Raw genomic sequence first — 13439 nt, 5'->3', positions numbered from 1 at the left:
TGCCCCGCCCCCGCATGGCCCACCATCTCTTGACCAACACCCACCATTTCAAGGAAAAAAAACCCCCCAAAGTGATGTGCCCGGATTTGTCAGATAATTTTCCAAAGCGGATCTGAGCTGTTTCTTTAACACGTGTGTGTGTGAACAAGTGCGTTCGCGTCTTCTTCATGAGGGGGGAAAAGGGCAGCGCAGACTCGATGGGACGAGTGTACCCTCGTGCAAGCCGGCAGGAAAGCGGGGGAGGATGGGTTTTGTTTGATATGCTTGAGACATTGCGTGGTTGTTCTTGGGTTGATGATGCTCATCGCCGCTTCACCGCCCGCGCCGCTTAGGTAGTACTCTTGATCGCCAAGCACCCTCGACCATGAAGCTTCTCACGCACAACATGCTCAAGAGCCACGTCAAAGGGGTCAAGGATGGCTACCCGCTTCGTCTTTCGGTCGGTTACCTTGACTTGACCGTGCCTGCGTTTTTTGACGTGCCAACTGGGCGCGGTTCGCAAGTCCAGGCTCAGCCGCTGCTTGGGTGTCTGACAGGCAAGCAAGGTGGAGCTCAAGGAGGTGACTTTCAACGCGGACTTTGTTGTCCGCATGCTTGATCGCATCGTTTGGCCTGTCTTGCGCCAAACTGCCATCGAGGTTTGTGGCCGCCTCTTCTTGCTCCCCCCCCTTGGCACAATGTCAACCATTCATCAAGCTCACAGCGGCCTGGTCAACTTGTTTTCTGTTTCCATTTGCCCCAGATTGGCCAGGGTGATAATTTGCCCACTGACATTCCTGCAGATGCTGCAACCAACGAAGAGTTTTTGCGGGCCATGCATCACGTCCTGCTTGAGGTGCGACGACACTCTTGCGAGTCGCTGTATGCACCGCTGTTCTGTCCCAGTCCCCGCTTTCTTTTTCTTTGTTTATTTGTTTTTTGAGATTTTGTGAATGCTGCTTTAACTTGCGGGTGACTTGCACGCAGGTGCTGGTTCTGGAGGGTGAACTCGAGTGTCCCGAGACCGGTCGCAAGTTTCCCATTAAGAAGGGAATCCCCAACATGCTCTTGGATGAAGATGAGGTCTAAGGCGTAGCACTCCGAGGATGCCCAAGCCTCTGTGTGCATCGTTCCCCCACCCTCTACTTGTAGCGACTCGCTGATTGATTTGGGGTGTGAATGGACCGTTTGATCAAGGGGCATGGCGCACCCAACAGCTATAGCATTGCCTCTCGAGTCCCTGGACTTCCTTTGTGCCTTGGTGTCTCAGCGTGCATGTCGTGTTGTCGTCTTGGTGTGTTTGTGCACGTGTGTTGGGAGTTTTCGTTTTTTTACCTTCCCCAAGTTTCTTGTCATCGGCCTGGTGCGCTCCTCTCTTTTTTTGGCCACAGACTTGTGAGCCATGTAGGCACCAGACAACCCTTTGCCCGTGTACAGCGCTACGCGCTCCTCGCTACGGGTCGGTCATCAATGTTCTGTTTGAACTCTGTAATTTACGCCCTCGGTGGTAGTGAGAATTTCGTGCGATATGATGCAAGTGAGTCAGAGGGCATGAGGCCACTTCAATGCACTCAGTTTGGGTCACAATGCATAAAAACAAGGATGGCCAGGCTGCAGAGATGGAGAATTTTCTTCGTTCACAGCTTTAAACACATGCCTTGGCCTTTTGGAAATCTAACGACGTTGATATGAGCTGCATCTTTTCTCTGCATCAAGAGGCTTCTGCCAGTGATTGAACTGCTGCACATGCACTCTCCAGTTTGGCCACAAGATCCTGCAGTCTGGCCAAATCGCAACTGATGGTGGTGTTGCTCTCATCGTTCTGTCATCGACACCATGCACCAAGTTGGGTGAGACGGCGCGTCGTTTGGTGAAGCACACGTTCTACTTTTGCAAGACTCACCGTGGTGCGAAAAGTGATGTTGAAGCGAGGCTCATCAATCTTGTCCAAATGTGATCCTCGGGTTGTCTGATCCAGTCGCCATTCCACATCTTCGAGATGCGGTATGTGAAAGGTCGTGCTATGGGCCGAGACCAAGTCCAAGTAGACCAGGATGAGACAAAGGGCTGGCGGACGCGAGATGAGACGATGCGTCTGAGTAAAGAAGAGCCTTGACTCACCGTTGCAGTCTTGTACGCAACCCATGTCGGTGCTCCTACAGTTGAAGGAAGGGGGGCAATGCATCATGGCACTCGTGAGACCTGGAATGCACGAGGGGAGAGATCTCAGAGCGGGGACGGCCTGATGATAAACGCACGTCAAAACTATCGGCGAGGAGTGTAACTCGTTGGTCATTGCTGGTCTTCTCCTCCAGAGATGAGCTGCCTCAGCAATTGCCAAGTGTACGACAGGTCAGCCATACGAAAGCTTGAGTCAAAGAGGCGGGCGCGTGACTTGACGTACCGCAGCGAATCGCCATTTAGGTTCTGCTTGGCGGCCTCTAGCACCAGGGTCAGGAGCCCAGTGTACGCCTGCTTCACTGAGCGTGCATTGGCATTTTGCAATGCACCAGCACCTACAATGCCACAGAGTTTGAGCGTGACACTCTCAAGGCCAGATGATTGGACAAGCTGCAAGAGCAAATCTTGCTCTGCAACCGCGTTGCCCTGTCCCCGCCACCTCCACCATTCTCACTAGCCACCGATGACCGATGGCGAGCCGGTGGACGGATCGCGTTTCAGACGCACCCAGGAGGTCAGCCTCTGTGGCTTCTTCAAATGCAATGGCAAAGACGCCCTTGACGAGGGCCTGAAAAGCTTTCTCATCGATGAGCTGTGCGTTAAAGGCCACATCCAGCTGCTGCTCCATCGCCTCATCCAGTTCCAGCGCCATCCTGTGCCGGTGATGCCACACGCAAAAAAAAAAAGAAACACACACACACACCCCAAAAAAAAAAAGCCGAAGAGCGAGGTGGTCCAGACCAAACACAGGCCCTGTTGCACCAGAATCAGCCCCCACACACTGCCTCACGCTTCGCCAAATGGGTTCTCTGCTCGACCGACTGCCCGTCTGCTGAATGAAGGCACTGCCAAGCAAAGAATCAAAAATGCATGTGTGTGTGTGTGTGTGTGTGTGTGTTGAATTTTCTCTCCATTTTTCCGTCTTTTTTGCTCCTTTTTACTCTAATTTTGAAAGTTTGGATCTGGTTTAGACGGTGTTTGTGGCGCGACTGGGCGGCTTACTCACAATAAGTAGAACGGCCAAGTGGCTAAACCAGGCGAGCAGAACATGATCAGCTCGGGCCATCATCCCTGGCCGCCTCTGATCGCAGAACAACAGCAGAGAATGGAGTCATTCTACGTCCGATTTATAGAGAGAAAGACACACACACACACAGCAGAAAGAGAGAGACACACACCAATCAAGCAAGCTGAACGTTGTCAAAGTGTGATGTTAATCACGCTTCCACATCAAAGGGGCGGTTTGCGCGTTATTTTTTAAAAAAAAAAAAAAGACGACCTCGATCATCTCTTGTTCTGATGGCGGCAGGGGGATGTGGGATTGATGAGCAACGTCCATGACCCGTGTAGGAGCTGGACTGATGCGCATATGGGCTGTTTTTTTTTGCTCGAGTCTCAGCCCCTTTCCCCCTTCCATTTTCCCTGGCTGAGAGCCGGCTATCGATCGACGCGCGCACGCGGGTTGCAGGCCAGTTGCAGGTGACAACTCGGCATGGGTCTGGCCAACTCGCGTCAACGCCAGGCAGATGGCATGGTGGTGACCGAGGTGGAGGCTATGACAGCACAGCTGGTTTTGGCCTTAGAACAGGTCAAGAACGATCAGGACTTGGAGGTCACACAGCTCGAGGCCAAGGTTCGATGGCTCGCCCCTCTGCACCTGCGCGACCAATCAATTCTCACGCCATTGTGGTCACTTTGCACCCGCCACAGGTGGACGCTTTGGAGAGATTGCTGAACCAACTTCGCACGGCACTGACGGCACCTGCATCAAGTGCGCAGGATGTCGACGAATCCGAGCTGGCCCCGCTTCCGGCCAACGCCGCCAAGGAACTGCGACGTGGGGCGGGCAGTCGCTCTCGCAAATTTAGCGAGACCATGCTGGCTGAATCATGGCTCCGAGCCTCACCAACTTCAACGCCAACGCCTGACCACCGTGATCGTGAGGCCCGCCTTTCCACATCCATGGACGTCTTTGAAGGTATGAACTGCGCATACCCGCTACCGCTGGGCCAACGTGGCCCAGCGACCTTCTTGGACCGCCTGCCGGCTCGACACACGGCACCCACTCACATGTATGCCACGGGCGCTTGCCTCAATTTGCCAATGCTAGAACCCTACCAGCGCTTCCGGGCATCAAACGACCGCTTTTTGTTTTTTGGGCCTGCGGCAACGGTTCGGTTGGAAGCCCCGGACGGCCAGTTTGGCCTGGCGCTGGTTGGTGTCGAAATGGCACCCAACGGCAAAGACCGTGCCGTTCTTGTCAAAGCCATTCATCCAGATGCCCCGGCAGCACAACACAAGGCTATCGGCCGGCAGGATCGAATCGTTGCCGTCAACAATGTGGATGTGTGTCACGCTGATCAAGCAGAGGTCGTGAGGATGATTCAAGCCAGTGGCAAGCGAGTTGACCTCACCATTGCCCCTTTTATAAAGATTAAGAAGGCGAGGCACGGCCGTAGCACGCGGACGCGGAGCCCCTCGGCCTGAGTAAGACGTTGGCTTCTGGCCTTGCCCTAGTTTTAATTGTCTGGGCAACCCGCCACCCTTCGTACACGGGTGATTAGGCTCTCTTGTTGAGGGACGGCTGCTCGCTGACGCAGGGCGTCCGATGCGCCGCTCCCACCTCGAAACTCTTTGTTGGAATGTGAACCCATCCCCCGTCCAGGATGTCTTGGTTGGCGTTTGCGTTCAAATATCGCGTCTTCGCATGAGTTTGAAGTCGGGTGGCCTCCAGCATAAATGTTCAAAAGCCGTTTTTGAATTACAATACACGTTCAGATTGCTTCAGACTCCCGGCGCTTGGCGCCCATAATGGTCGCTGCGAGGCAAAGTATCAGCTGCAATCCTACTGATGTGCCTTGTGGTGCCCCTGATCCCATTCGCGGGCCCACTACAGATCCACGATTGTCGTTCAAGAGTGAGAGAGCATGAGTGCGTTCTTTCGGGAGGCAGACCACAGGAGACAGTTACTCAGCAAGGCAGTGGGGATGAGAACACGAATTCGCACCTCGACACCCTCCTCCGTCTTGCGTTGATGTCGCGCTATCCGCTCAGCATCGATGCGTTGACGCTCCTCTTGCCAAGCCCGCTCCTATGAAAACAAGGTCAGCGCCGGGCGGGCTGGAATATTCAGCACACCAGACCAAGGAGGGTGCGGTCCTTTCGGAGAACGATGAGCCAGCCAACCTGTTTGCTCAGCGCGCCTTTGGGAGCTCTACGTTGTGCATGCTGCGTGGGCAGACACACAAGGCGGTGAAGCCAGGAAAAAAAACAAAAAAAAAAAAAAAACGCAATGTGAAGAAGAGAGGACAGGCGTCAAAACCTACAGCCGTGCGCTTCTCGTCTGCGTTTCGTCCACGGGCTGCCTATTAGGTGCCAAGCATGATGCCAAAGCAACCACATCAAATCAGGAGGGCAGCATCAAATGTGCGCATCAGCGGCATGATGACTTCATGCCTGGTTGATGCGTCGCTCCGTCGGTGGTGCCTCGGCTTGTTTACGCTCAGCGCTGTACACGGCCTGCGGTGCGTCGAAGGTCAGGCAAACGAAGTTACTCCCAAGGCCACCCATCTCAGAAGTGGGACCCCCCCAACGACAGATATCAAGCCGATACCTGCTGCAGGCGTTCCTGTGCCGCGATGTTGGCTTGTCGTTTGGCCTGCGTGTGGGGCAGGTAAGGGGTTCCACGTTATGGCTCGCGAGTGGCTGATTGTTTGCAAAACACGACCAACCTCATACTCTTCGCGCTGCTTGGCCTCGCGCTCACGCTCCTTGCGCTCTCGTTCGAGACGACGCTGCTCGCGTGCCTCGCGCCGAGCTTGGCGCTCCAGCTCGGCATCGACCGCGTCACTTTCTGCCTTCTCGACCTTGGCTCGCTGAGGCAAGCCGATGCCAACACCACAGGACGCGAGTGGTGACCATGCAAAGTGGGTCAGTCAAAGAAGAAGGGGATCAGGAAGAAGATCAAAATGCAATCACAACTGGCGACATACCTCAAATCGCTGTTCGCGCTGACCGTTCTTGGCTCGGATGGCCGCGATTTTGGCATCTATAGGGTGCAACAAGTTGGGAAGGCAAGGAAGGTGAGCAGTGCAAAGTCAATAGGGATTGTGGTGAGGTGAAAAGGTGCACTTTACCAAGCTCCGCCTCTGCGCTGGCATCTCGGGCAACCCTCTCTCCACTGGAGTTTGACGAGTCGCGTCCTTGACCGCGACCGCGACCACGACCGCGACCACGACCTCGGCCTCGACCATGTCCACGCCCTTGACCCAAACGCTGTTTCGCTTGACGCGCAGCATCGCCAGTCGCAGTAGTGGGATCGGCATCAAGACTTGGCCTGCGGCAGCCAAGTCAGTCACCAGACAGGCGCGTGTGTGAACGTGTGAGGGTACGAATGGTTTGGGACAATCCAGCAGATAGCGACGTACGAGCTGGTTGCTTCGCCGTGGCTTTTTGCATCTTGTCCTGGTGCGGGTGGATTAGGAAGCACCCACATGGGCCCGTCCTTCCCTGCCATTGGCGACGCTGGTTTGGCGTTCGTGACCTGGCCCTCAGCAGTCTCAGATGCCATGATAGCGATTTGTGGATACAAATCTCAAAAGTGCAATTAAAAAAAACAAAAAAAAACAAAAAAAAGAAAAAAAAAAACAAAAAAACAATCGTATCAAACTTTGGACAAGTCTAAAGAATAATACCAAAGACGACAGCTCCATCTCAACTCTCACTGCTGCCTCATTGGTTGATATCTTTGAGGGCTCTTACGGAGTGACAGCGGACTGAAGTGCAGGTTTGAAGGGTGGAATACAATGTTTTGAGCGTGAATTAGAGGTGGGAGGCACATGCGCGCAGCGTTTGTAGCTCCACCTGCACTTCTTGGGGCAGGGACATGTCAAAAAAAGTATGAAGCCGCTCTTTGAGGGCAGGCTGGGAGGGGTGCCGAGAATGGCATTGGCGACAGTGAGGACACCCGAGTACAGCAGTCACGAGTTGGAAGCTGCCCTCTTACCTGGCCTGTGGCACTAAAATGCTGAGCTAGAATCATAAAGTCTGCACGCTTGACTCGGGTCTGCAGCGGCTGAGCTGTCGTCTTGCTTGCCAAGGATGCTCCCCAGGCGTCGAGTTGGTCCTATTTCACATTCAATTAGCTCGCAAACAAGGCAAGATACGGTCTCGCTCCCGGGGGTGTAGGCACCAACCTTCAAGTGCTGTGCAAATTCGCGACCTGAGGCGGTCTGGACACGGAGGCCCATGACCTTGGTGCCCAAAATCCATCTTTGCAGTAGGCACGAGGTCGGAGGAGGGCAAGAAGCCGTCGCAGCTGCTGTAGCCACAACGGCCTTGCAGGCCTCATATTGTGCCGCATCAATATCAAAGGGTTCTATCATGAACATGAACATGCAGATGCACGCAAAAAATCTGCATTGAGCATGATAGGAGGATCGAGAAGAGGTGGCGTTCATGTCCACACTTACCCAACAAGGGGATAGCGCCGAGAAAGTTGTACATTGAGTCGGCCGGACGGGGCGGTGAGCCCATCTCAGTGGTTCTCCAGGCCTCGATCTTGGCTCGCAGCTACGTCGCTCACAGAATTGAGGGTCACAAGAGCCCAAGCATAGCCTGGCCAGAACGTTGCTGTCGCATTGAAATAGAAACTTACCGCAGTGGGACCAACGACCACAAGGCAAGGTGCCACCTGCACGCGGCCCGATTTGCCTGGAGATGGCAGCAGCGACGTCATTTGCTCTTGGCGTCTTGGCTGTCGCTGTGGTGGACGAGCTGTCGTAGGAATAGTAGAATGTTCCGAGGTTGCTTTATGCTCCTTGAAGGGCGAGGTGCCCATTCCAAGTCGAGCCCAGGCGTCTTGATACAGCCCGCTGCCAGGCCCGGAGAGGCCAGACGAATCGGCTCGGGGGCAGCCTTCGCCATGTAGGCCGCCCGGGAGAGCAAAGCAGAGGGGACACCGCAGTCCATTGGCGTAATCAAGCATCTAGTGCGGTCGAGACAAACGTGCGATGTTAGCGCTTTCCCTTCATGTAAATGCAGCCGCCAGTCTGGTTGAAGACGAGGTGAACACGTCGAGTTTCTTCGAAAATTAAAGAATATAAAACAGCAGTCACGGCAAGCCAATCACGCTTCAACATACCCAGTCGGGCTGCTCATTAAGATGGGCTGTGGAGGGAAGCGTGATGCCATCGTTCCCGTCTCCTACTTTGCGCCCCATGTCCGGTTCCGTTGGTGATGATGCTGGGTTTGCAATCACCGAGTCTGCAGCACGGGATGTGGTGGGCATTTGGGGTGCAGGTTTTAGGTCTGGTTCGGGGCTCAAGCCAGTAGGGCGCGGTTGTTGGCACATGGCGCAAACGGGCGCTAAAACGTTGGTGTTGTCAAATGTGCAGAATCCACAGGTCCACGTTGGGGGCGCCTTGGTGGCCAAGCGAGGAGGGGTGCGGCCCGTGCTTTCTGTTTGTGCGGCTACAGGTGTGCCTGTGGTCGACAGCGGGAAGGTATCAGGTACAGATGTCGACCCCTCGCAGAGCGTATCTGGGACCACGAGCGTAGATCCACTGGCGCAAGAGTCGACACTAGGAGGGGCGAGAGTGGCTGAAGCTTGACTTTTGGGTCTTTGCACAAAGGCCTGAAGTGTTGTTTGACGACCAATACGCGTTGGTGGTTTACCCAAGACTACGCGTTTAGCCTCGGAGGACGTGCCCCCCACTTTGTAAATGTAGCGGAAGCCCTCATGGGGTTCTGGAGCAGAGCAGTCCGCGGCTTTGGTCTGCCTACATTGTATCAACAAATTCATGGGCAGAAGGCAAGACAAAAGCAAACAAATAAAACACAGATCTTGAGACTCGCGCAGCAATTAAACACGCGTTTGTAGACGCGAGGTGACTTACATGCCGATGACCCGAGCAGCATCTTCTGGCTTGACAGTTTCGTGGTCCTGGCGTCGTTGGGCTCGACGAATGCAGTCTGAGATTGACGTTTGCATGGACACAACGTCGACGGGCACACCGAGGTCGAGCGCGATGGTCGCGAATTTGGCGCGCTACAGGGGCGTGGGAGAGTTGAAGGTTGAGGAGTCATGGGAGAAAGCTTGTTGATCACAAGCGTCAAAACGCCACCCACCTGGGTTTGTGAGAGGTGCGTTCGATCAATGACAGCCACATGACGCTTGGCCAAGGCTTCTTGAGCCTGATCATGGAGGTGGTGCAACGGTTAGTCGGGTGATGGGCTGAGCAGGTGGATTGTCAGTTGGGCCTACCACAGCAATGCAGCGCTTTGAGGTGCGCAATTGGTCTTGAGAAATGCGGATCCATGGTTGTTCTGGGTTTTGAGCAGTCGCCTCCTGAAGCAAAAGCTGGACAAAGGTGCTTTTGCCGGAACCTAGACCAAGCAGGCACCAAGAGTTGAGAGAGCAAAGTGGATGTCAGCAGGCATGACTGGAGGAGGGGAGGGGTGGTGTGCCAACCTGAGGGCCCGTGCATCAGAATAAGACGAGCCTTGGCGCGCTCTGACGCTGGTTCTGTCAGTTTTGGTAGAGCAGCCGCACCCAGCTTGTGGGGCGACGCTGGCGCTTCAGGTTGCAGCGCGCGTTCTAGCTTTGGACTGGGCTTGGGGCTAGTTTGTTTCAGCGCTGGATCTGGCTTTGAGCTGCGCTCTGAGTGTGTTGAAGCCAGGCTCATGGCTGAGGTGGGAGGTGCAACGTCTCCTGCCACACCCCAAAATTCTTCATCCTCTCGCTCCGAGTCCCATTCATCAGTCTCTACATCAAACACCGCGTCCCGACCGTGACTTCCCATCGCGCCGCCCGCTCGCCGCCACCCACAAAACTGCTTGACACGCACCGAGACCACAATGTCAGACTTTTTGTGGTGAGATGATTCGACTCAAAAACTGACTGTTGATTTGATTTTTTTTCTGTGAATCAGATGCTAGATCTAGATGCTTTTTTTTTTTGCTGGTGTTGCTATTGGTGCCGAGGTGGGCTGTGCCGAATCATTCAAAGGTGGTTGCGACTAAAGAGCAGCCTGCGCCCCGCTGGCGATAGAGCTGCACAAGCGAACAGTGCCCAGAGTGTGAGCGGCACGTGAACATTGACAGGTCACGTGAACGCAGGCACACGACAAACCTGAATAGCTTCAGTTTGGCCTTCAGCAGAATTTGAACCGCTCACGGCAAAGGCCACGTCCTGGGGTCGAGACTCCTCAGGGCCACGCAAGAATCCCCTAGAAGCACAGATTTTAGAGGATAGGGTATCAGCTGACGGCGCTTGTCATGTGCACAAATCACTTCTGGCGAACACATTGCATGGCCTGCTCATTGGACTAACGTGGGCGCCACAGTCAGGTGACGACCCTCAATACTTGTGCGGCACACCAAGAGGTGCTCGCGTGCTTGGCCTGCGAGCCAATCATGTTTCAAAGCACAGCGTCGTGAAACCAAGGGTGAGCCCTCCTCGATACATCAAGGGGGGGGGGGGGGGGGTGTGTGTGTGTGTGTGAGGCTCAATGAAACAGACCTGGGCCATCCTGAAAGATGACACACAAACGGGTGCAGGCTGAGTTCCAAGCGAGGCCGGCAATGGCACCGCCGACTCTACAATCGAGGGAGAGGGGGGATATCATCATGAAATTTGGCAAAGCCGATCATCAAGAAAGGGTGTGCCGAAGCGCGGTACAAGATACGCACTGCACATCAATGCCTTTGTTATCGATCATGGAGGCCAGAGGAAACTCGATAGCGACGCGGAGGTGACTATCTTGAAGCGATCGAAGCTATTTAGCCGACGTGAGATGGTGTGAAAATGATCTGGGCGCCATATACATATGTCTAGCAGTTCAGCACTGCTTGTCTACCTCAAGGTGATGGAGGCAGTTGTCGTTCTGCACGATGAACAGGAGGTGCTCGCCGTCATTGGCCCAGCATGCGTCCACGAGGGGACGGGTATTGGTCTGAAAGCGTCGGCTGCGCCAAGTCTCAACATCATACACCCTAGGGTCACACCGTGAAGTGAGACTTGGGCGCGTGCTCAAGTTTCGAGAGCCCGTCCCGAATGCACGTGTGCGGATCGTACAAAAAGCTCGGCCCAACAGAGGCGGCTAGAAGAAAGCGTGCAGTCGGGGACCAGCGCAAAAAAGTTAGGCGCGAGGTCCAGTTGACGCGGGCTGCGTGATCTGTTGCGGGATGCTGCCCAAACGCAAAACGCTGTATGAGTGGCATCGAGGCCAAGACGGCACAGGGGAATCGATGGCAGACGTCGGGAGGGGGGTTTTTTTTTCGATGGACGCACATAAATGAGCAGGCCACCTCGGGTAGGGCTGGTTGCCACGTATTGACCACATGGGGAGAAGGCAACCGCATTGCAAGGCATCTTGGCAAAGCAGAACCAGCTTGTCGTGTTGGCGTCAAAGCGAACCAAGAATGCGCCTTCAGAGGTGCCAACGGCCAGCAAGCCTTCATGTTGTAGCATGTCATATGAGAGATGAGTGTAGTCGGGTGGAGCACCGCGCTCAAAAGAGGCCAGAAGATGATAAAGTGAGGCGGGAGAGGCTCACCTGGGACTGTCGGGCACCAGGACAGTGATGAAATGCTGCGAGACGACTTGTTTGATGCCACACTGACGCGGGTGTTGGTCAAGTCACGAAGCTCAATGGAGCCGTCCCGCCGACCCAATGCCAGGAGCTAAGGGCCCAGCAACATTCATGAGCAGCACGACAGTGGGCGCAATTGCTGTTCACGTGTGATAGGGGTGCCTCTGATTTACAGGGCCTGTACAAAGAAAATTATGATAAAGGGAAAAGACAGGGAAAGCAAACCCTACAGACAAATCGCCTCTTCCCTCCACGCACATACCGGGAGGCGCGGGTGCGTGGCCATCGTTTGGATGATAGAGTCACTTTCCAGGAACCGGTCAGGGCTCAGCTCCTACCGTACTCGGCGAACCCCCAATGCACAATGCACATGGCGGCCGAGGTCAGCTTCCGTTACTACTTGTGCCTGCCCAACTTTGGACATGACGAGCCCATACCTGAAGGCTGAGTTGATGGCCAAGGTCTTGCAAAGTGGACCAGACGCTGTTGATGAGGGAACTGGAAGTGATGAGGGCGCGCGTCAGCTCGTGCATGGGACGATCATCACGGCCCGAGACAGCATGACCAAAGGCAACGAGTTCGCGGGCATTGCTCGAGGCCTCGCGCCCATCGCGGATGTGGTCCAAGATGGCGCCGTCTGCTGTGTCGGATTGATACTCGAGCTGACCAAACCGCTCCCTCTTGGCCACGGCATTAAAACCGGGCGGCGCCTGACAGCCCACAAAAATATCCTCCATTGACCTGTTTGCCTACACACGCCTGCCACGTCGCACATCCACTGCTCTTGCGTCTAACCAGACCCCGAACGCCACAACACGGTAAGTGAGCGAGGGAGAGAGAGAGAGAGAGAGAGAGAGAGAGAGAGAGAGAGAGAGAGAGAGAGAGAGAGAGAGAGAGAGAGAGAGAGAGAGAGAGGAGGGGGGAGGGGAGGGAGAGGGAGACAGCGCGCGCGCCACAGACCAGACCTCAAGAAAAGAAAAAAATTTAAAAAAAAAAAATTGATTTGGAAAATTAAACCCATTACTCTCGAACCTAAAAAAAGGGCTCTGGAGAGCGGTGGTGTCATCGCTGACTGTATTTTGTGCCCTTTGACCACGGACCACGCTCATTGGTACCCGCCTGACCAGACGACACCAAGTAGAGAAACCAGGAGCGTCACCAGGAGCGTCATGCTCACCTCTGATGCGGCGGCTGCCGTTTGAAGGCCAAAAGAACACCACCAACAACAACAACAACAAGTGTTTTTGTCAGACAATCGGGACCAGGCCATGTGGTTTAAAGGGCTAAGCGGCCTTGTACCTTGAAGTTACGACATAACTGCAAAATTCAGAGGTGTGTATGTGTGTGTGTGTCTGTGCGTGTGTGTGTGTTGCAACGGCTCTCTCTCTCTATTTTTTTTCTTTTTTTTCTTTTTCTGGTTGTGTTTCAGGTGATGGTGGTGATGGTGTGCGTGGGCCGTGGGCCGTGGGCAGTGGGGCTTGAGGATGGCGGCGTAAATGCATTCTTGGTTTGGCACGGCTCTTGAAGCTGGGAAAGCAGTGTTGAACAGGGCTCGCATGGCATGGTGGTGTTGTCAACTTTGTGTGGCCGCTGGCGTCAAACCCTACAACTGACTCATGCTGGCACGTCGGTCTTACAGAGGTACATCGCTGGCCCTTTGAGCACAGGACAGTCGCTCTTTGAGGC

The 13439-nt window shown here is 54.6% G+C and overlaps 4 protein-coding genes across 4 annotated transcripts; 2 read left to right on the top strand and 2 right to left on the bottom strand.

The window, feature by feature from the left end:
• Positions 1-116: 116 nt before the first annotated feature.
• On the top strand, positions 117-1499 carry MONBRDRAFT_32793 (uncharacterized protein). Its single transcript, XM_001746656.1, has 5 exons — positions 117-148; positions 333-439; positions 537-638; positions 743-835; positions 967-1499. Exons 2-5 carry the CDS (start codon positions 365-367, stop codon positions 1066-1068), a joined length of 372 nt encoding a protein of 123 aa, XP_001746708.1. The 5' UTR covers positions 117-148; positions 333-364; the 3' UTR covers positions 1069-1499.
• Positions 1500-1690: 191 nt separating this feature from the next.
• MONBRDRAFT_26225 (uncharacterized protein) lies at positions 1691-2812 on the bottom strand (the record flags this gene model as incomplete). Its single annotated transcript, XM_001746538.1, has 4 exons — positions 1691-1801; positions 1883-2135; positions 2384-2495; positions 2668-2812. The coding sequence occupies 4 exons, from the start codon at positions 2810-2812 to the stop codon at positions 1691-1693; spliced, it is 621 nt and encodes a 206-aa protein (XP_001746590.1).
• Positions 2813-3439: 627 nt separating this feature from the next.
• On the top strand, positions 3440-4647 carry MONBRDRAFT_37435 (uncharacterized protein; the record flags this gene model as incomplete). Its single annotated transcript, XM_001746655.1, has 2 exons — positions 3440-3793; positions 3871-4647. The coding sequence occupies exons 1-2, from the start codon at positions 3653-3655 to the stop codon at positions 4645-4647; spliced, it is 918 nt and encodes a 305-aa protein (XP_001746707.1). The 5' UTR covers positions 3440-3652.
• Positions 4648-5005: 358 nt separating this feature from the next.
• Positions 5006-12819, bottom strand: MONBRDRAFT_32791 (uncharacterized protein; the record flags this gene model as incomplete). Its single annotated transcript, XM_001746537.1, has 29 exons — positions 5006-5050; positions 5168-5251; positions 5487-5525; positions 5774-5818; positions 5892-6035; positions 6153-6208; positions 6588-6624; positions 7166-7285; positions 7356-7537; positions 7632-7731; positions 7817-7852; positions 8303-8939; positions 9057-9208; positions 9289-9354; positions 9425-9546; positions 9632-9923; positions 10292-10388; positions 10493-10562; positions 10682-10758; positions 10852-10937; positions 11019-11154; positions 11237-11349; positions 11453-11616; positions 11718-11844; positions 12016-12087; positions 12191-12463; positions 12495-12543; positions 12571-12718; positions 12786-12819. The coding sequence occupies 29 exons, from the start codon at positions 12817-12819 to the stop codon at positions 5006-5008; spliced, it is 3603 nt and encodes a 1200-aa protein (XP_001746589.1).
• Positions 12820-13439: the final 620 nt, after the last annotated feature.

Source organism: Monosiga brevicollis, genomic scaffold (genome assembly GCF_000002865.3).
Source record: "Monosiga brevicollis MX1 MONBRscaffold_13 genomic scaffold, whole genome shotgun sequence".
NCBI classification, from domain to species: domain Eukaryota; class Choanoflagellata; order Craspedida; family Salpingoecidae; genus Monosiga; species Monosiga brevicollis.
Note: the sequence above shows the minus strand (reverse complement) of the source record. Positions and strands in the feature narration are given on the sequence as shown.